Here is a 22,593-nt window from a genome sequence, read left to right as displayed (position 1 = left end):
TCCACAATTTAGCTATTGTGGACATTGCTGCTATGAACATTGGGGTGCATATGGCCCTTCTCTTCACTACGTCTGTATCTTTGGGGTAAATACCCAGTAGTGCAATGGCTGGATCATAGGGTAGCTCAATTTTTAACTTTTTAAGGGACCTCCACACTGTTTTCCAGAGTGGCTGTACCAACTTGCATTCCCACCAACAATGTAGGAGGGATCCCCTTTCTCCACATCCTCTCCAACAATTGTTGTTTCTTGCCTTGTCTATTTTTGCCATTCTAACTGGTGTAAGGTGGTATCTCAGTGTGGTTTTGATTTGAATTTCCTTGATGGCTAATGATTTTGAACATTTTTTCATGTGTCTGTTAGCCATTTGTATGTCTTCATTGGAAAAGTGTCTGTTCATATCTTCTGCCCATTTTTTGATTTGTTTATTTGTTTCTCGTGTATTGAGTTTGAGAAGTTCTTTGTAGATCTTGGATACCAGTCCTTTATCTGTAGTGTCATTTGCAAATATATTCTCCCATTCCGTGGGCTGCCTCTTAGTTTTTCTGACTGTTTCCTTGGATGTGCAGAAACTTTTAATCTTGATGAAGTCCCATAAATTCATTTTATCTTTCGTTTCTCTTGCCTTTGGGGATGTGTCATGAAAAAGGTTGCTTTGGCCGATGTCGTAGAGGTTGTTGCCTATGTTCTCCTCTAGAATTTTGATGGATTCCTGTCTCACATCGAGGTCTTTCATCCATTTGGAGTTTATTTTTGTGTATGGTGTGAGATAGTGGTCAAGTTTCATTCTCTTGCATGTAGCTGTCCAATTTTCCCAGCACCATTTATTGAAGAGACTGTCTTTTTCCCACCGGATGTTTTTTCCTGCTTTATCAAATATTAGTTGCCCAAAGAGCCGAGGGTCCATTTCTGGGCTCTCTATTCTGTTCCATTGGTCTATGTGTCTGTTTTTGTGCCAGTACCATGCTGTCTTTGTGATCACAGCTTTGTAGTACAGCTCGAAATCTGGCATTGTGATGCCCCCAGCTTTGTTTTTCCTTTTCAACAGTTCCTTGGAGATTCGGGGCCTTTTCTGGTTCCATACAAATTTAAGGACTGTTTGTTCCAGTTCTTTGAAAAATGTCCTTGGTATTTTGATCGGGATAGCATTGAAAGTGTAGATTGCTCTGGGTAGCATGGACATTTTAACTATGTTAATTCTTCCGATCCATGAGCATGGAATATCTTTCCATCTTTTTATGTCTTCCTCAATGTCTTTTAAGAGTGATTTATAGTTTCTAGAATATAGGTCCTTTACGTCTCTGGTTAAGTTAATTCCAAGGTAACGTATGGTTTTTGGTGCTATTGTAAATGGGATGGATTCCCTAATTTCTCTTTCTTCGGTCTCGTTATTCGTGTATAGAAATGCAACTGATTTCTGAGCATTGATTTTGTATCCTGCCACGTTACTGAATTGCTCTATAACTTCTAATAGTTTGGGAGTGGCTTCTTTTGGGTTTTCCATATAGAGTATCATGTCATCTGCAAAGAGAGACATTTTGACTTCTTCTTTGCCAATTTGAATACCTTTGATCCCTTTTTGTCGTCTGATTGCTGTTGCAAGGACTTCTAGTACTATGTTGAATAATAGTGGCGAGAGTGGGCATCCTTGTCGAGTTCCTGATCTTAAGGGAAAGGCTTCCAGCTTTTCCCCATTGAGAATAATATTTGCAGTAGGCTTTTCATAGATGGCTTTTATGAGATTGAGAAATGTACCTTCTATTCCTACACTCTGAAGGGTTTTAATCAGGAAAGGATGCTGTATTTTGTCAAATGCTTTTTCGGCATCGATTGAGAGGATCATATGGTTCCTGAGTCTTTTCTTGTTGATATGATGTATCACGCTGATTGATTTGCGAATATTGAACCACGCTTGCATCCCAGGTATGAATCCCACTTGATCGTGATGGATAATCCTTTTAATGTATTGTTGGATTCTATTAGCAAGTATCTTGTTGAGGATTTTGGCGTCCATATTCATTAGGGAAATCGGTCTGTAATTCTCCTTTTTGATGGGGTCTTTGCCTGGTTTGGGGATCAAGGTAATATTGGCCTCATAAAATGAGTTTGGTAGCTTTCCTTCTGATTCTATTTTTTGAAATAGCTTTAGGAGAATAGGTATTATTTCTTCTTTGAATGTTTGGTAGAATTCCCCAGGAAAACCGTCTGGGCCTGGAGTTTTGTTATTTGGAAGGTTGTTTATCACTGACTCAATTTCTTCATAATTAATTGGCCTGTTTAAGGAATCAATTTCTTCCGGTTTCAATCTTGGTAGTTTATAGGTTTCCAGGAAGGATTCCATCTCTTCCAGATTGCTTAGTTTATTGGCATATAGCTGTTGATAAAAATTTCTAATAATCCTTCCAATTTCAATGGTGCTCGTCGTGACCTCTCCTTTTTCATTCATAATTTTAATAATCTGGGTCCTTTCTCTTTTCTTTTGGATAAGTCTTGCCAGGGGTCTGTCAATTTTATTGATTCTCTCAAAGAACCAGCTTCTAGTCCTGTTGATCTGCTCTACTGTACTTCTGGTTTCTGCTTGATTGATTTCAGCTCTAATTTTGGTCAACTGCTTCCTCGTGCGTGGATTAGGCCTGTCCCTCTGTTGCTGTTCCAGCTTCTTGAGGTGAGAATATAAAAACTGCATTTTAGATTTTTCTATTCTTTTGAGTGAGGCTTGGATGGCTATGTATTTCCCCCTTAGGACTGCCTTTGCAGTATTCCATAGGTTTTGGACTGTTGTATTTTCATTCTCATTGGTCTCCATAAATTGTTTAATTTGATTTTTGATTTCCTGGTTTATCGAGTCATTCCTGAGCAGGATGGTTCTTAGTCTCCAAGTGTTTGAGTTTCTTCCAAATTTTTCCTTATGGTTGAGTTCCAATTTCAGAGCGTTGTGGTCTGAGAATATGCAGGGGATAATTTCAATCTTTTGGTATCGGTTGAGACCTGTTTTGTGTCCCAGAACATGGTCTATTCTTGAGAATGTTCCATGGGCATTAGAATAGAATGAGTATTCTTTGGTTCTGGGGTGTAGTGTTCTATATATATCTATGAGGTCCAACTCGTCGAGTATGGCATTCAAAGCCTTTGATTCTTTGCTTAGTTTTTGCCAGGGTGTTCTGTCTATTTCTGATAGTGGAGTGTTGAGGTCCCCTACTATTAATGTATTTTTATTTATATGTCTCTTTATTCTGGTTAAGAGTTGACTTGTGTATCTTGCTGCTCCCCTGTTGGGGGCATATATATTTATAATTGTCATATCCACTTGTTGAATACTTCCCTTAAGAATAATATAGTGCCCTTCTGCATCTCTAACTATAGTCTGTAGTTTAAAATCCAATTTATCTGATATGAGAATTGCTACCCCAGCTTTCTTTTGAGGTCCATTTGCGTGAAAGATGGTACTCCATCCCCTTACTCTCAGTCTGAATGCATCTTTGGGTTTGAAATGAGTCTCTTGTAGACAGCAAATGGATGGGTCATTTCTTTTTATCCAATCTGCAACCCTGTGGCACTTTATGGGATGGTTCAAACCATTTACATTAAGACTGATTACTGAGAGATATGATTTTAATGTTGCCATGTTGCCAGTAAAGTCTTTGTTTGTATTGGCTGTGACTTTCTGTTCTGTATCACTCTTGGGGCCTTTTTACTTTTATAGAACCCCCCGTAATATCTCCTGTAGGGCTGGTTTCGTCGTTACGAAATTGGTTAGTGACTGGCGATTCTGAAATGTCTTTATTTCTCCATCAATTCTGAATGACAGCCTTGCTGGATAAAGGATCCTTGGCTGCATGTTTTTCTCTGAAAGAGCTTTAAATATGCTCCCCCAACCCTTTCTCTCATTCCAGGTCTGTGTAGACAGGTCTGACGTAATTCTGATGCTTTTGCCTTGGTACGTGAGAAATTTCTTTGCCCTGGCCGCTTTCAATACTGTATCCTTGCATCTAATATTTGCGAAATGCACTATGACGTGACGTGGCGTAGGTTTGTCATGGTTGAGCTTGGGAGGGGTCCTCTCTGCCTCTTGGACACGAATGTTTGTTTCCCTTGCTAGATTAGGGAAGTTTTCAGCTACAATTTGTTCAAATATCTCTTCTAGACCTCTGTTTTTCTCCACCCCCTCGGGGATGCCGATGATTCTAACATTGGATCGTTTCATTGAGTCAGTAATCTCCCGTAACCTACATTCGTGGGCGTGGATTTTTTTAAGACCACTTCTATTTTCATTTTTTCCTCTATTAACCCATCCTCCAATTCACTAACCCGTTCCTCTGCTTCTGCGACCCTGGCCGTCAGAGCCTCTAGTTTTGCCTGCATTTGGCTCATAGAATTTTTAATTTCTGTCAGATTCGCTCTCATTTCTGTCCTTAGGGATTCTATATTCTCAGTAACCTTTTCGTTAATAGTTTTTTCAATTCTACTCATCATTTTGACCATCGTTACTCTGAATTCCATTTCTGATAATTTGGTTACATCCATATCCATTATTTCTGTGGCAGAGGCCACAGAATCACTGTCTTTTCTTTGCTGGGGGGGGGGGGCTTCTCCTTCTTGTCATTCTGATGAAGAGAGGTTGCGGGGTTTCCAGAGCCCAAATTATTGACAGGGTCCCAGGCCGTGCCCCTTGTTTTATAGGGATCTTAGGGATGTGGGCTTCTTCTTTAAAGATTTTATTTATTTATTTATGTGGCAGCCAACCAGCGAGAGAGGGAACAGAAGCAGGGGAGTGGGAGAGGAAGAAGCAGGCTCCCAGCGGAGGAGCCCGATGAGGGACTCCTTTCCGGAACACCGGGATCACGCCCTAAGCCGAAGGCAGGCGCTCAATGACTGCGCCACCCAGGCACCCGGGTTGTGGGCTTCTTGATTTTTCAGCCTGCCTTCTGTGTTCTGGGGGAGGGGCCTGCCGCGCCGATACTCAGGCAACCCTGTTTGGGTAGAGTCATCGTGTCCCCTGCGAGGGGGGATGGGGATGGGCACTCTCTGAGCTGGTATTTCCAGGCTTTTGTTCTCTGGCGGCTTTCCCTGGCGGTTTGCTGTGCCTCTTCTGAGAGTCAGAGCAGCAGCGGCCGAATTTCAGCCTCTGTCACAGAACAGAGGGATTGCGGCCCGTTCTCTACTAATGTCCTGGCCACTTTAACTCTGTTTCTGTTGGTGCTGCTCAACCCTGCAGCGTCCCGGGATGTGCGCCCCACACCCGGCGTCCAGCCCTCACTTCCAGGGCCGGCGTCTCTGTCCTTTGTGTTTCTAATGCCGCCAGCCGCCAGCTGCCCCGCGCGCGCTCCGGAAGCTCCCGGTCTCAGTCTGGATCCAGTGAGCGCACCGGGATTCCGGTGTTCCGCGAGATGCCTGGTGGCGCGCGCACCCAGCTCACGGTCTCAGTCTGCTGTTTTGCGGGTGCCGACCGCGAGCCCGCCCGCTCTCCCGTGCAAGTGGCTACCGTTTCCCGGTGCCCAAACGCGGCGGCTCCCTCCCCCTTCCGTTTATCTTCCGATATCTGTGCACAGTTTCATGGCTCCCCGCTTCGTACCTCAATACTCAGCGCTGGAGATGTTCATTTGTAGAGATCCAGATGCATCTTCCTGCGTCTCAGGCTGGTTCCGTGGTTGTTTAGGCTGGTGTGGTACCTATCCAGCTCGACTCGGGGGACCGGCTGAAAACGGTGTCTCCTACTCCTCCGCCATCTTAACTCCTCCCCTTCTATTTTTTTTTAAAACATTTTATTTTATTATTTTTTAAAGATTTTATTTATTTATTTGACAGAGAGAGAGAGAGAGAAAGAGAGAGTACAAGCAGGGGGAGTGGCAGGCAGAGGGAGAGGGAGAAGCAGGCTCCCCACTGAGCAAGGAGCCTGATGTGCAGCTCAATCCCAGGACCCTGGGATCATGAACTGAGCCAAAGGCAGCCGCTTAACCAACTGAACCAGCCAGGCACCCCTAAACATTTTATTTTAAAGTAATCTCTACACCTAATGTGGGGTGTGAACTCATGACCCTGAGATCAAGAGTCACATGCTCCATGCACTGAGCCAGCCAGGCACCCTTATTTTTAGCTTGGTGAATATTTTTATCATGAAGGGTGTTGGATTTTGTCAAATGCTTTTTCTTGTGTTTACTGAGATCATCATGTGATTTCTGTCCTCCATTCTATCAATATGTAGTAAATATGTCTTGAGCTGAGGACCAGCTGAGTGTTTGAGGTCCCCTGTTGTGAACTGAATTGTGACTCCAAAAAGATATGTTCAAGTTCTAACCCCTGATACCTGTGAGTATGACCTTACTTAGAAATAGGGTCTTAACAGATGTAATCAAGTAAAGATGAGCTCATACTGGAGTAGGGTGGGCCCTAAATCCAATATGACTGATATCCTTAGAAGAGAAGAAGAGGGGCACCTGGGTGGCACAGTTGGTTGAGCGTCCAGCTCTTGGTTTGGCTCAGGTCGTGCTCTTGGGGTCACGAGATTGACCCCCATGTTAGGCTCTGCACACAACAGGGAGACTGCTTGGGATTCTCTCTCTCCCTCTCCCTCTGCCCCTCCCCCTGCATGTGCTCTCTCTGAAATAAATAAATATATCTTAAAAAAGGAAGAGAAGAAGAGGCATAGACATGGACACGGAAAGAAGAATGCCACGTGAAGATGGAGGCAAAGATTGAAGTGATGCGCCTATAAGCCAAGGAATGTCAAGGATTGCTGGCAAGCAACTGAAACTATGTGAGAGGTGTGGGACAGGTTGTTTCCAAGAGCTTTCATAGAGAGTATGGTCTGGCAACATCTTGATTCTAGGCTTCTGGTCTTGTGAAATGTGAGAGAATCACTTTCTGTTGTTCCTATTGTTTTAAGACAGTAAGTTTGCTGTACTTTGTAATGGCAGCCTTCGCAAACTAGTATATCCCCAAGTCTCCAATTTTGTCACTTCAGTTCCACTTGACCACTTAACGTTCTGCTGATTTCTCTACCCCCTAACAGCAACCCTCAGCCTCTATCTGCATTGAGTTCTGAAATTATTATTATTATTATTCCCAGGGGAGAAGTGGTTGCAGATGATCAAATTCATCACTCCCTCCAGGGTTTCCACTTTTGTTTGTTGTGTTTTCAGGGCCTGTCTCCTTTAGCAGGTCTTTATTTCCCAAGCACAGTGAGACTACAGAAAATGCCCCACTGCTCAGCTTAGGTCTATAGTGTCCAACCCTGTGCAGCTTCAGAACCATGCACATGTCTTGGGGGAGAGCAGCTGTTGCTTTGAGGACCCTACAGTCTTCAATTTTGTCACTATAGCCCCACATAACTGTTAAAAGTCTCGTGTTTTTTCTGAACCTTAGCAGTAGCTTTCTGTATGGGTTAAGTTCAGATTCTCAGCATCTACCCTTCGACTAGAGCCAGCATATTCCTTTAAACAAAAAGCAGCTTCAGTTCCTCAGCTCATGGCTAAGAGTTTCTCCCTGTCTTAGTCTGTTCAGGCAGCTATAACAAAAATCTCACAGACTGGGTGGTTTGTAAACAACAATACATTTATTTCTCAGAGTTCTGGAGGCTGGAAGTCCAAGATCAAGTGCTAGCAGATTCAGTGTCTGGTTGTTTGAAGGCCCACTTCCTGGTTCATAGATAACCATCTTCTCATGTCCTCACATGGCAGCAGGGACAAGGGTGCTCTCTGGAGTCCCTTTCATAAGGGCACTAATCTCATTCATGAGGGCTCCACCTCATGACCTTATCATCTCTCAGAGGCCTCACCTCCTAATACTGTCACATTGGGAGTTAGGGTTCAATATATGACTTCTGGGAGGACACAAACATTCAGACCATAACATTCTACCCTGACTCCTCAAAATTCATGTCCTTCTTGCACACAAAATGCATTCATTATATTGCAGTAGTCCCAAAAGTCTTAAACCAGTTACAGCATGAACTCTAAAGTCTAAGGCCAAGTCTCATGTAGGTATCACCTAAATCAGATGTGGGTAAGACTCAAAAGTATGAGCTCAGGCAAATTCCTCTCCATCTGTGAACCTGTGAAACCATACATGTTGTGTGCTTCCAAAATACAACGGTGGGATAGGCATAGGATAGACATTCTCATTCCAAGTGGGATAAATAGGAAAGAAGAAGAGTGACAGGTCCTAAGTAAGTCCAAAACATAACAGGGCAAATTCCAGTAGACCTTAACACTCAAGAATAATCTTTGGCTTGATGCTCTGTGTTCCAGGCCCACTGGGGTGGCAATGTCACCACATGGCTTAGTGGGATGGCCTCGCATCTGCTCTCTGCTGGGGCTCTGAAGCTCTCTTGGGCTCGGATTGCATGCCTGATGCTGTGCTGACTAACCTTATCTTTTAAAACCTAGGCGGAGACAGCTATGCCCCTCAACCCCCCCATGTACTCTGGGCTTGTGATGGGAGTGTCAGCCCTGATGATTTCTGAATCAGTTTTGAGGTCATTCTTCCATTGTCTTAAGGAATAGTGCCTGGCTTCTGTTGAGATAGCTAATCCATACTAATCTCCCAATCAAATGGTCATTTGGCCACATTCTTATCATTTTTCGCAATATGGATAGGCCGAAGATTATCCAAATCTTTAAGTTACGCTTCCTTTTTTGCTTAACAATTCTGTCTTTAAATCACTTCTTTCCTCTCAAGTTTTACTATAATCAGGAGGAGCCAAGCTGCACCTTTAACACTTCGCTTAGAAATTTCTTTAGCTAAATATCCAGTTTATTGCTTGTAATTTCTGTCTTCCACAAAACACTAGGACACAAACATGATTCAGCCAAGTTCTTTGCCACTTTATAACAAGGATGGCCTTTCCTCCAGTGTCCAATAATATGTTGCTCATTTCTGAGACCATATCAGAATGACCTTTATTATCCATATTCTATTGATATCCTGTTCATGATTATGTAGATAATCTCCAAGAAGATTGTGGCTTTCTCTACAGCTCTCCTCTTTTCTTTCTGAGCTCTTACCAGTATTGTCCTTGATGGTCTGCTCATGTCAATATAGGCTTTTTCTAGTATGCACTTCAAAACTCTTCCAGCCTCTACCCATTTCCCAGTTCCAAAGCTGCTTCCATATTTTGAGATATTTGCTATAGCAGCACTTCTCAGTACTAATTTCTGCCTTAGTCCATTCAGGCTGCTATAACAAAATGCCACAGTCTAGGTGATTTATAATAACAGACATTTATTTCTCATAGTTTTGAAGGCTGGAAATCCATGATCAAAGTGCTGGAAGGTTTGGTATCTGGTGAGAGCGAGCCTGCTTCCTGGTTCACAGATGGCCATCTTCTTGCTGTGTCCTCACATAGTGGAGGGGATGAGGGAGCTCTGTATGGTCTCATTTATAAGGGCACTAATCCCATTCATGAGAGTTATCCTTATGACTTGATGACCTCCCAAAGGCCCCACCTCCAAATATCATCACATCGGGAATTAGGTTCCAACATATGAGTTTTGGGGGAGACAAATATTCAATATATAGTACTCCCCTCTCTGGAATTTTAGCCCCCTTCTTCCTTGTTGCTTTTGTAGTTACATGCCTTTAAAAATATGATTTTTATAATTTATCAGCTTTTCTTTTTCTTTTAAAAAATAATTTATTTATTTATTTCAGACAGAGAGAGACAGAGACAGAGAGTGAGAGAGCATGGTGGGGGAGGGTCAGAGGGAGAAACAGACTCCCCGCTGAGCAGGGAGTCCAACGTGGGGCCCAATTCCAGGACCCTGGGATCATGACCCAAGCCAAAGGCAGACACTTAACCGACTGAGCCACCCAGGCACCCCAATTTATCAGTTTTTCTAATTGCTCTTAGAGTGTTGTTTTAATGATCTGATCTGTGTAATAAACTACCTGAAATTATTCTGGCTTAAAACAATAATCAGTGAGGGACGCCTGGGTGGCTCAGTTGGTGAAGCGTCTGCCTTCAGTTCAGGTCATGATCCCAGACCCTGGGATCGAGTCCTGCATCAGGCTCCTGCCTCAGTGGGGAGCCAGCTTTTCCCTCTGCCTGCCACTCCCCCTGCTTGTGCTATTTCTTTTTTTCTGATAAATAAATAAATAAATAAATAAATATTTAAAAAAAGAAACCTTAAAAAACCCAATAATCATTGTATTATATTTTACAATATTTTGGGTCAGAAATTTGCGCAAAGCTCACCTGACCAATTCCGTTTCTTGTGATAACAACTGTGGTGAGTTGGTGATATTCATCTGCTGGCTGATCTTGTCTAGAAGATCTAAGAAGATCTTACTTTAATGATGATCATTGTCACCTATCTTTTTTTTCTCCCCTCCATATCTAATCCATTTACCAGTTCTGTCTCATTTATATTCAAAATATCTCTCGAATTCATCAACTTTTCTCCATTTCCACTGCTGAAATCCTAGTTCAAGGCATCATCATCTGTCTCCTGAAAGCTATTGACAATAATGTTACTGGCTTCTGACTTCGGCATAGTCCCCCTCAAATATATTTTCCAGTTTGATCTTAAAACATAAATAAGATAATCTTATTGCCTTTTTTGATACCCTCCTATGCCTTCCATTGCACTTCAAACTAAATCCATATTCATTACTGTGGCCTACAATGTTCTACCTCATCTGTTCTCTGAGTTCCAGCTATATTGATTTATTCATGCATTTATTCCACAAATATTAATTGAATATCTACTATTGCTAGGCACTAGGCCTGCAGTGGTGAACAATCCAGGCAGAAATTGCTGCCTCATGGAGCTTATATTCCTGTAGAGGGGGCAGACAATAAGTAAGATAAATAAATAGTATGTTAAATGACAATGATTACTAAGGGAAAAAGAGCATGGAAGAGAGATAGGAGATGGAAGTGGGGGTTCATTTTAGATATGGTGGCCAGGGAAAACCTTGTTGAGAAGTAGGCATTTGAGGAAAAACTGGAAAGAAATAAAGGAGCAAACCACATGGATAGTTGGGTAAGAAAATATGAACAGATCTGTAATAAGTAAAGAGATTGAATTGACAATAAAAAAATTCCCCATTGAAGGAAAACCCATGACCAGATGCCCTCACTGGAGAATTCTACCAAAGATTTAAAGGAGAATTAACATTGATCCTTCTCAAACTCAAAAAACAGAAGAGGAGGGAACAGGTAACTCATTCTACGAGGCTAACATTACCCTGATACCAAAACCAAACAAAGACCACAAAAGAACTACAGATCAATATCCCTTATGAATATAGATGCAAAAATCCTCAACACAAAACTAACAAACTGAATCCAGAAATATATTAAAGGATTACACACAAGGGTGCCTGGGTGCCTCAGTTGGTTAAGTGTCTGCCTTCAGCTCAGGCCATGATCCCGGGGATCTGGGATTGAGCCCCGCATCAGGCTCCCTGCTTGCTGGAGAGTCTGCTTCTTCCTCTCCCACTGCCCCTGCTTGTGTTCCCTCTCTCACTGGCTGTCTCTCTCTCTGTCGAATAAATAAATAAAAAAAAATCTTAAAAAAAAAATAAAAGCTGATGTTGTTAGATTTTTTTTTTTTAAAGACCGAACTACGTGCTGTCTACATGAGCCACATTAAAATAAAAAGACACAGGTAGGTTGGAAGTAAGAGGATGGAAAAGAAGAAGGCTGACGTGGTTATATCAGTATTAGATAAATCAGACTTCAAGGAAAACTGTACATTTCATAATAGCAAAAGTAGCAAATAATCCATCTGGAAGAGAAAACAATCATAAATATGCCTGTGCCAATAGCGTACCTTCAAAATACATGATGCAAGAATTAATGGGATTAATAGGTGAAAGGGACAAGTCCAAAATCACACTCAGAGATGTTAACATCCACTCTTAGCAAGTGAGAGAATGAGACAACAATCTTTTAAGACATAGGACGGGGATTGGCAAACTACAGCCTCCTGGCCAAATCCAGCTCAGCGTCTCTTTGGTCTATTGGCCCTGACACAGAACATCTGATCAGTAGTATCAACTACCTTGACTGATGTTGTTAGAACACTGAATTCGAAATCTAAATTTCATTTTTTTAATGTTTTTTTTTATTATATTATGTTAGTCACCATACAGTACATCCCCGGTTTCCGATGTAAGGCTCGATGATTCATTAGTTGCGTATAACACCCAGTGCACCATGCAATACGTGCCCTCCTTACTACCCATCACCAGTCTATCCCATTCCCCCACCCCCTCCCCTCTGACGCCCTCAGTTTGTTTCTCATATTTCAGATGTGTGTACACTGCACATTCTTTTCAAGTACAAATATATTTTGTATGCATTTGCTGGGCCGAAAACCAATTCTCAATAAATTTAAAATTTAAGGATTAAACTTTAACTGAGTATGCCCCTGACCAGCCATGCCTTGTTCTTGATTTTAGAGAAAAAGCTTTCAACTTTTCACTGTGAGGTATGATGTTAGCTGCAGGGTTTGTCATATATGGCCTTTATTATATTGGGGTATATTAATTCTATGCCCAATTTAGTAAAGGTTTTTATGATGAAAATATGTTGTATTTTGTCAAATGCTTTTTCTGCATCTATGGAGATGATCATATGATTTTTACCTTTCATCGTAGCAGTGCGCTGTTTCCCATTTATACATGTGCATATGTTGGAACATCGTTGTTCTCTGGCTTCAGGTTCCCTCTCTACATGCTTCAGAGATTAAAGGTGCCTGTCCCCGGGTGCCTGGGTGGCTCAGTCTGTTAAGCCTCTGCCTTCAGCTCAGGTGATGATATTGAGTCCCATGTCAGGCTCCCTGCTCAGCTGGAAGCCTGCTTCTGCCTGTCACTCTGCCTGCTTGTGCTTTCTCTCTTTCTCTCTCTCTGTCAAATAAATAAACAAAAGCTTTTTTAAAAAGGTGCCTGCCCAGTAGAAAGTAAGAAAGAACAGGACTGACAGAGACATTTGAGGGCTCTCTTTGGTGACATTGCTCAATGAAATGCTTCCTCAAGCCGGAAGACATTCTAGACACTGGTCACCCTGTTGCTTTGACACCTTCCTCACAGATAAGACAGGTTTGCCTTTATTTTCCCAACTTCTTCTTGCAGACCTATTTGTAGACATCCAGGTACAAATTCATAAATATGTAGTCACAGAGCTCTACACAGCTCAGTCTCTCTCTGCAAACAGTGTTGATTCTCCCCCAAGCAATGTTTTGTTTCTCCTCTCTCCATCCCAGAGACTCACCTCTTGTGCTGGGAGGCGGGGTGGCTCGCCCATTCCCCTGCTCCGCTACTCTGGCGGCCTGTAAGCAGCCCCACTGTGATGTTAAATAAGGACATCTTTCAGGGGAAGGCAGAGAATAATCTACTTCATCTCTCCTGCCCACCTGAGGGAGGCCACTTTCCCTTTTTGTTTTCCTCAAGGACCCTTGTCATGACTTTAGGGAAGAAAGCAGCAGCATAATAAACTGGAAAAACACTTTGGGGAGAGATGATGCAACTGAGAGCTACACAAAGGAAGGAGCTCTGGAAATTCCAGGGAACCTTAGGGAATGAGGCCTCAGATGGTAGGGGAGTATAGAAGGTGGAGTGGGACCCACTTTACCAATTGTCCCAGCGCTTTTCTTCACAGATCTGAATTAAGGCCAATAAGCCACCAAATCTTAGTATTCTGGTGTTCTACATTAATATATAAATAGAACTATAAAACTAAGGAAATGTTCACACATGCTGACAGTAGTTAATGTTGAATAACAGGACACAAGTATTTCTCCCATTTCCTAAATTGTCTTCAATTGCCTTATACTACTTGAATATCTGAATCCCAGAACCTCCCCTCCAACGTGAGAACAAAGGCAAGAATATTAGGAGGTGGAGAAGCTAAAATTATGTTTTATTTTCTGTATTTAATAAACATTTAATTACCAAACAAAACACATGGATCCTAAGCGCCCAAGGGCCAGTACGGGCAAAGGTGAGGCCCCAGTAATAAAGTGGCAAGTACTGCAGGAATCAGTGCCCTAGCGAGGGCTGCCTAGGATGGGACATGCAGTTGGGTTTAGCCCCCTTTATCCTGCTGCGGTTTAGCAAAAAAAGGAGGCACAATGCGCTGTATGGTCCGAATCACCAGGGAAACCTGGTCAAGACAGGAGGTGATGGAAATGCGGAGTTGGCCAGGGTCTTCAGCAGTCAATCGACTAACAGGGAAGAAAGAATAGAACTCAAGTTAGAGAGGAGGAGCAGAACATTCCCCCACCTGCCTCTTCACACAGCAACAACCCGAGAGCTTCATGCTCCTTCCTGTTTCCATTACAGCTCCTCCTGAACTCACATGGTCCCCAGCCACTTCCCAACACCCTCTCTCCTGACCATTCTAGAACTAACACGGTCAGGACGCTGCCGTCCACACTGAGCTCCTTCTGAACTGGCCCTCGGAGTTGAGCGTTTGGAGTCAGGAACCGGTGGGCAATCTCTGCCTCCATGGGCGATGGGAAAGGTACGGTGAGGGTACTGGGGAGATATGGTTAAGGCACCATCCACGGTATCAATTTTGCCCCTGCCACAGGCTCCTTCTCCATGAGGGAGGTCTTTCCCCGCCAGGCTGACCCTCAGGCTGTCCACAACCTTCCACTCTGTACACATACGCCACCCTGGACAGCACTGCCCTACCGTCTCATTCCCCTCAGGCTGGTTTTCCCGACCTCCCACCATCGTCCGGCAGCACAGGCCAAATCCTAGCCGATACCTTCCAGAGGTCCAGAGTTCCTTCCTGCTCCCCTTTCAACCCCACTTGCTTGTGTCCCCCACCAAACAGCCTTCAGCCCGTCCCCGTGCCATCCCGCACACAGGGGCTCCATGAATAGGATACAACTGGAGCAGTTGGTTCCCAGGACCTCCAGCCGCAGGTGCTGCATCTCCATCTGGCCCTGGTGCGTGGGGGGCCTGCTCCACCTGCGGAACGCCACCAGATGCGGCGCCTGCCTCTCTCTCAATGCCGGGGTTGCTGGGATCACCAGATTCGCGGGGACCACCTGGACCGCTAGGGACTCCAGGGTCACGGGGTTCACCAGGACCACCTGGCGCACCCACCACAATGCGCACAGCACCTGTGCCTCCGTGTACTGCCCTTATGGCTCCTCCACCATCCGCCTCAGACCCCATCTTGAATCCTCCCTCACTCCTCACGAGGCACGGAAGGACAAAGCACTTCCTTACAAAACTGCACCCCTTAGCGCGCAGTGCAACTTGGGATACCCAGGGCGCCTGCGCAAACGCACCCCTGCTAATGCCTCCTGACTCGTAATTGGTTCCCACCAAACAGCCCTAGAGACCCCGTAGATTCTTTCTGTACCCAATCATTGCTCCGCTTGCTTATGAAGTCCCACCCCCTACAGTGCTGTATGACCTTAGTGCAGGCTGCCCAAACAGGAACCCACAAGGTCGGGGTCTTCTGAGCTGGCCTGCCACAGCATGCTCAGATTGCCACGGCGCAACTCCAAAAGCCTCTGAACACAGGACTGTTCCTGCTAAGCCTGCCCCGCCAGGTAATGCCCAGTACACTTTAAAACCTGTGCTTCTGTCAGCCCGACCAACCACACATGACCAGCTGGCTGACCGCATGTCCCCAGATCAAGTCCTCAGCTCATGGGTTATTAAAAAAGAGGCCTTCAGGTGAATTTGGCCAAGAGGCTATAGTCTGCCAATCCCTGTTCTATGTCTTAACAGATTGTGTTATCTCATTCTCTCATTTTCTAAGATTAAGAGTCTCTCGTGTTTTGATTTCATCTTGTTTCATTTTTTCCTCTTTTTCCCTATGATCCTCTACCTTGTTTCTTAAATTCCACATATGAGTGAGATCATATGATAATTATCTCTCTCTAATTGACTTATTTCGCTCAGCATGATACCCTCTTGTTCTGTCCATGTGGTTGCAAATGGCAAGATGTCATTTTGTTGATGGCTGAGTAGTATTCCATTCTGTGTGTGTGTGTGTGTGTGTGTGTGTGTGTGTGTGTGTGTGTGTATGTGTATACCACATCTTCTTTATCCATTTGTCTGTCGATGGACAGCTGGGCTCTTTCCATAGTTTGGCTATTGTGGACATTGCCGCTATGAACACTGGGGTGCAGGTGCCCTTTGGATCACTACATTTGTGTCTTTGGGGTAAATACCCAGTAGTGCAATTGCTGGGTCATAGGGTAGCTCAATTTTTAACTTTTTAGGGGACCTCCATACTGCTTCCAGAGTAGCTGCACTGGCTTGCATTCCCACCAAAAACAGTGTAAGAAGGCTCCCCTTTCTCCGCATCCTCAGCAACATCTGTCATTCCCTGACTTGTTAATTTTAGCCATTCTGACTGGTGTGAGGTGGTACCTCATTGTGGTCTTGATTTGTATTTCCCTGATGCCAAGTGATGCTGAGCATTTTCTCATGTGTCTGTTGACTATTTGTAGGTCTCCCTTGGAGAAATGTCTGTTCATGTCTCCTGCCCATTTCTTGATTGGATTATTTGTTCTTTGGGTGTTGGTTTTGGTAAGTTCTTTATAAATTTTGGATACTAGCCCTTTATCTGAAAAGACACTTGCAAATATGTTCTCCCATTCTGTCAGTTGTCTTTTGGTTTTGTCAACTGTTTCCTTTGCTGTGCAGAAGCTCTTTAACTTCATGAAGTCCCATTAGTTCCTTTTTGCCTTTGTTTCCCTTCCTTTGGAGATGCATCTAGCCAGAAGTTGCTGGGGCCAAAGTTGAAGAGGTTGCTGCCTGTGTTCTCCTCAAGGATTTTGATGGATTCCTGTCTCACATTTAGGTCTTTCAACCATTATAAGTCTACTTTTGTGTATGGTGTAAGGAAATGGTCCAGTTTCATTCTTCTGCATGTGGTTGTCCAATTTTCCCAACACCATTTGTTGAGGAGACTGTCTTTTTTTCCATTGGATATTCTCTCCTGTGGCAAGTGTAAGTTTACCTTTATAAGAAACTGAAGAACTGTTTTCCAATATGATTGTATCAATTTACATTCCCACCAGTGACATATGAGCTTTCCATTCCATCTATATCCTCTTTTAGTCATCTTTACGTCTTTCAACTTTATTCCTCTTTTTCAAGTTTGATTTGCCTATTCTAGGTACTTTGCACTTCCATACACACTTTGAAATCAGCTTGTCAATTTCTGCAAAGTCAGGATTTTTATTGGGGTTGCATTGAATTTATAGAATGGTGTGGTGGGAATGTACATCTTGAGAATACGGGGTCTTGGGGCACTTGGGTGGCTCAGTGGGTTAAGCATCTGCCTTCAGCTCAGGTCATGATCCTGTGGTCCTGGGATCGAGCCCTGCATGGCGGGGGGCGGTCTCTGCTCAGCGGGGAGCCTGCTTCTCTTCTCCCTCTGCCTGCGGCTCTGCCTACTTGCATTCACACTCTCTCTTTCTAGCAAATAAATAAATAAAATCTTTAAGAAAAAAAAAAGAATACTGGGTCTTCTGATCCATGCACATGATATATTTCTCCATTTATGTAGGTTTTCTTTAATTTCTTTTACCAATAGCTTTTAGTTTTCACTGTAAAGGTTTTGCACATATGTTATTAAATGTGTCACTAAGTATTTCACTTTTTGGGATAATATTATAAATGAAGGTGATTTTTTAAAAATTTCACTCCTCTTCTTTTGTAGATTACTTAGGATTTTCTGCATACACAAACATATCATCTCTGAATAGAGATAATTCTATTTCTTTTTTTTTTCAATCTGTATCACTTTTATTTCTTTTTCTTGCCTAGTGCACTGCCTAGGATTTCCAGGACAATGTTGAATAGAAGTGGTGAACACCCATACCTTGTTTCTCAAACTTTGGGGGTGGGGGTGGAGGTGGGTGATAAATGACACTGATTTTTTTTTTTTTTTAGTGAAAACCAATCTTTCATTCTTGGAATAAACCCGACTTGGTCACAATTGTATCATCCTCTTTATATGTTGCTGGACTGAATTTGCTAATATTTAATGAAGTTTTTTGTGTGTAACTTCATGAAGGATATTGGTCTATGGTTTTCTTTTCTTGAAATATCTTCACCTGGTTTTGGTATTGTAGAATGCTGGCCTCATAAAATGATTTGGGAAGTGTTTCCCCCCTCTGCTTTCTGAAAGAATTTGTAAAAGATTGGTAATATTTCTCCTTTAAGTATTTGGTAGTATTCACTAGTAAAGCCATGTGGGCCTGGAGTTTTCTGTTTCATTTCTTTCAAAGATTGGGGATATTCAGGTTTTCTGTTTCTTCTTGAGTCAGTTTTGGTAATTTGTGTTATTCAAGGAATTTGTCCATTTCATCTAAACTGGGAAACTTATCCACAAATAATGTTCCTAATATTCCCTGGTTACACTTAAAAAAAAATCAGTTTTCTGGGGCGCCTGGGTGGCACAGCGGTTAGGCGTCTGCCTTCGGCTCAGGGCGTGATCCTGGCGTTCTGGGATCAAGCCCCACATCAGGCTCCTCCGCTATGAGCCTGCTTCTTCCTCTCCCACTCCCCCTGCTTGTGTTCCCTCTCTCGCTGGCTGTCTCTATCTCTGTCAAATAAATAAGTAAAATCTTTAAAAAAATCAGTTTTCTTGGTATTTTTTTTAAAGCTTTCAGTTTCATAGATTTTCCTCTATTGTTTGCCCATTTAACATTTTATTCATATCTGCTCTTATCTTCATTATTTATTTCCTACCATGTATTTAGATTTTAATTTGCTCTTCTGTGTCTGATTTTCTGTGATATTCTTCTATCATTTACTAAAAGAAGACTGTTAAAATGTTTACCTCTGATTGCAGATTTATCTATTTCTGCTTTCTTTTCTGTGAGTTTTAATTTAAATTCAATTAGCCAACTTATAGTACATCATTAATTTCAGATGTAGTGTTCAGTAATTTATCAGCTGTGTATAACACCCAGTGCTCATCTCATTACGTGCCCTCCTAAATGCCCATCCCCCCACTTCCCCTCCAGCAACCCTCAGTTTTATTCCTAGAGTTAAGAGTCTCTTGTGGTTTTTCTCCGTCTCTGATGACTTCCCATTCTGTTTCCCCCTGTTCTGTGAGTTTTGTTTCATGTATTTTGAAACCCTGTTATTTGTAGTGCATCCGTATTTAGAGTTTTAAGTCTTCTTCATGAAGTGACCCTTTTATCATTAGCAAACATCCTCCATCCCATCACCTTCCTTGTCCTGAAGTCTACTCTGCCTATTGATATAGGCACTCAAACTTTATGATTAGAGTTTGCATGGTATGTCTTTATCCATTTTTTACTTTTACCATACCTTCACGTATTCATATTTGAGGTGGATTTCTTATGCTTAGCATATAGTTTTCCTTTGCCTTTTTATCCAGTATAGCAGTCTCTGCTTTTTAGTTGCACTGTTTGGACCATTTACAAAAATTGTAAGTAGTGATATGGTTGAGTTTAAATCTACCATCCTGCTATCTATTTTCTATTTGCCCCATGTGTTCTATGTTCCCCTTTCCATCTTTTCATGACTTGTTTCAGATTGAGTAATTTTTAGAATTTCACTATATGTTTATATATTTTATGTCTAGGGTTCTAGGGTTTTTAATATGTATTTTACATTATTATAGACTATCTTCAAATAATTCAAAATCATTTCATATGTAAGAACATTACTACAATATGCTTCCAATTACCCACTCATGTCCTTTGTGCTATTGTTGTTATACATTTTATTTCTTATAGTGGTTATAAACCCCACACCATGTTGTTACTATTTTTGCTTTAAATGGTTTGCTATGATAGAAAGAAATTTTAAAAATGAGAAAAAATTTTTTATATTTACCTACATACTTTCCTTTTCTGGAACTCTTTTTTTTTATTACATTCAATTAGCTGACATATAGTACATCATTAGTTTTTGATGTAGTGTTCAACAATTTATTAGTTGCGTATAACACCCAGTGCTGGAACTCTTCATTACTTCATGTAAATCCAAGTTCCCATTTGGTATCACCCTTCCTTGTGGAGGACTGTCTTTAACATTTCTCATAGTGCAGGCTTTCTGCTGACACCAAATTATCTCAGCTTTTGTAGATCTGAAAAAGTCTTTATTTTGCCTTTTTTTTTTATTGAGGTAAAATTGACATAACATAAAATAAACCATTTTAAAGGGACCAATTCAGTGGCATTTAGTACATTCACATGTAAAAAGATTGTCGAGCAGGGCTGGCACAATGAAGAGAGCAGCCAGAGAAACTGGAAAAGTTAACCTCGGATAGGAGGGCAGAGCCCTCTTCTGCCGAGTTGGGAAATAGACAAGGGTGTCTGCTGCTGTGGGCAAGTCTGAAGATGTGATATGGGGCACGGAGCTGACAGACTTTTTGTCTGATGATCAGAGAGGAGAGGAGAGAGTGTGTCACAGAGGGCCTGGTAGGCCATGGGGAAGACTTTGGCTTTGGCTCTGAGTGAGATGGGAGGCACTGAAAGTTCAGAGCGGGAGAAGGAGGGACCTGACTAATGTCTTCCTACTGATTCTGAGTTGGGGCTCTTTTGGGTTGGTGATGGTGAAATAAGGAGACCGTTGTAGATAATTACAAGATCTAGGGTACTTATTCAGGTAGAAGTTTCTGAAGGATTGACTTTGATATCCTTACAGGAGGTGCATGCTCTGTGGCTTCAAGGTCTGTGCAGCTCCTCTTGGTGTGGGGTTACTGTTTCCATTCTCCTGGTCTCTTCCTTACCACTGGCTTCAAGGTCTGTGCAGCTCCTCTTGGTGTGGGGTTACTGTTTCCATTCTCCTGGTCTCTTCCTTACCACTGGCTTCCTGATCCTCCAATTCTGAGTCTTACTTTCTTAAGCTTGAAACCTGTCTTTGTCTCTGGACCTTCCCTCGCCCCCACTCCCTTTTGTAAATTGGAACTTCCAAACTTAAATCCTCATCTGACTCTGAGTTGGACTCTACAGGTTTCTGTGTGTGGTTCCATGAAGTTGGGGAATGAGACCCTGGTGTCCCAGTTTCTTCTGGAAGGGCTGACTGACACAGAGGAGTTGAGGCCCTTGCTCTTTGCGATTTTTCTGCTGGTCTACATAGTGGCTGTGGTTGGGAACCTGGGCATTGTCAGCTTTATTGTAATGGACTCCCGACTTCACACCCCCATGTACTTCTTCTTAGCCAACCTTTCACTGCTGGACACTGCCTATATCTCCAACACAGTGCCGCAAGTGCTGGTACACCTGCTGGTACCAGTGCAGACCATGCCCTATCATGCTTGTCCTACCCAGATATTCTTTCTCCACTTCCTGGCTCCCTGGGAGTGCTTCCTGCTCACAGCCATGGCCTACGACCGCTATGCAGCCATCTGTCAGCCACTGCACTACCTAGTCCTCATGGGCCAACGGACCCGGACAAGACAAGCTTCAATCTCCTGCCTGCTTGCCTTGGCCAATGCACTCACTCACACCATCCTTGCATCTCTACTCAAGTTCTGTGGGCCTTGCCTTATCACCCACTTCTGTGAGCTTCCGCCACTGATCAAACTCTCTTGCTCAAGCACGCAGGCCAATGAACTTGCCCTGTTCTTCTTCAATTTTGTGGTGGCTCTTGCACCCTGTGCCATGGTTGTGATCTCTTATATACACGTCGTGGCTGCTATTCTCAGGATTTGCTCTGCTGAGGGCCGAAGAAAAGCCTTTTCTACCTGTGGTGCTCCCATCACTATGGTCTGTGTTTTCTACATCACTTCAGTTCTCTGCTACATCCTCCCCAGCTCTGCATACTCTGGCTTGCAGGACCGGGTGCTCTCTGTGCTGTATGTGGTCCTCACTCCCATGCTCAACCCCATCGTCTACAGCATGCGAAACAAGGAGGTGAAGAGGGCTTTGTTCAAGGCCCTTGGGAAAGAAAGTGCTTCCTAGGCACTAGTCACATCAACTCAAGGCCATACTTCTCCATGGTGAGGCTGGCACATGCCTGATGCTTTGGGGGTGAACCCGATCACATAGGAGTTTGAAATTTCATGTAGATGATCCATTTGGTGAATCCTATTCTGTGTGCCAGGTTTCCCCTCATTTTCAGCAAAGATAAATATTTCTGTTGTGGTTTTTGATTCTAATACATTGTTTTCTATTTATGGAAGTAAAACATGGTCATTGGATAAGTTGTGCAGTTACAGAAACTTATAAAGTGATGCCCCAAAAAATGCCCTCTACAATCTCACCACCCAGAGAGAACCACTGTGAATATTTTGATAGTTTCTTTCAGGTTTCTTTCTGAACTACAAATGTATGTGCATGCATATTTAAAGTAGGAAAACGAAACTGGAATCATAATGTATTTACAGTTCCAGATGCTTAGATATTTTAAAAAATTTTCCACTATAATATATGCTTACTATAAAATCATTCATGCCTTACACAAAGATGTGTTGTTAGAAAGTAAAAATTTCTCATGATCTCAGTGTCTGTAATAACCACTTTGAACAGTTTTATGTGTGTTCTTCCAGTTTTTTTCCTAGGATATATTAACCTGCATTCATGATTCTCTTTTTACATAAATAGGATCATACTGTTAAAGTAGGTAGTTAGTTAGACATGAGCTGGAGGCAAAGGTGGTGATAAATAGGTGACACATTAGAAACCTGAG

The 22,593-nt window shown here is 42.8% G+C and overlaps 1 protein-coding gene across 1 annotated transcript; it reads left to right on the top strand.

The window, feature by feature from the left end:
* Nucleotides 1-20,933: 20,933 nt before the first annotated feature.
* LOC123791738 (olfactory receptor 3A3-like) lies at nt 20,934-21,866 on the top strand. The gene has a single exon (XM_045796686.1). The coding sequence runs from the start codon at nt 20,934-20,936 to the stop codon at nt 21,864-21,866; it is 933 nt and encodes a 310-aa protein (XP_045652642.1).
* The last annotated feature ends 727 nt before the right edge of the window (nt 21,867-22,593 follow it).

This window comes from Ursus americanus, chromosome X (genome assembly GCF_024610735.1).
Source record: "Ursus americanus isolate L20-20 chromosome X, mUrsAme1.1.p, whole genome shotgun sequence".
NCBI classification, from domain to species: domain Eukaryota; kingdom Metazoa; phylum Chordata; class Mammalia; order Carnivora; family Ursidae; genus Ursus; species Ursus americanus.
The sequence above is the reverse complement of the archived record's forward strand: the minus strand, read 5'-3'. Positions and strand labels throughout refer to the sequence as shown.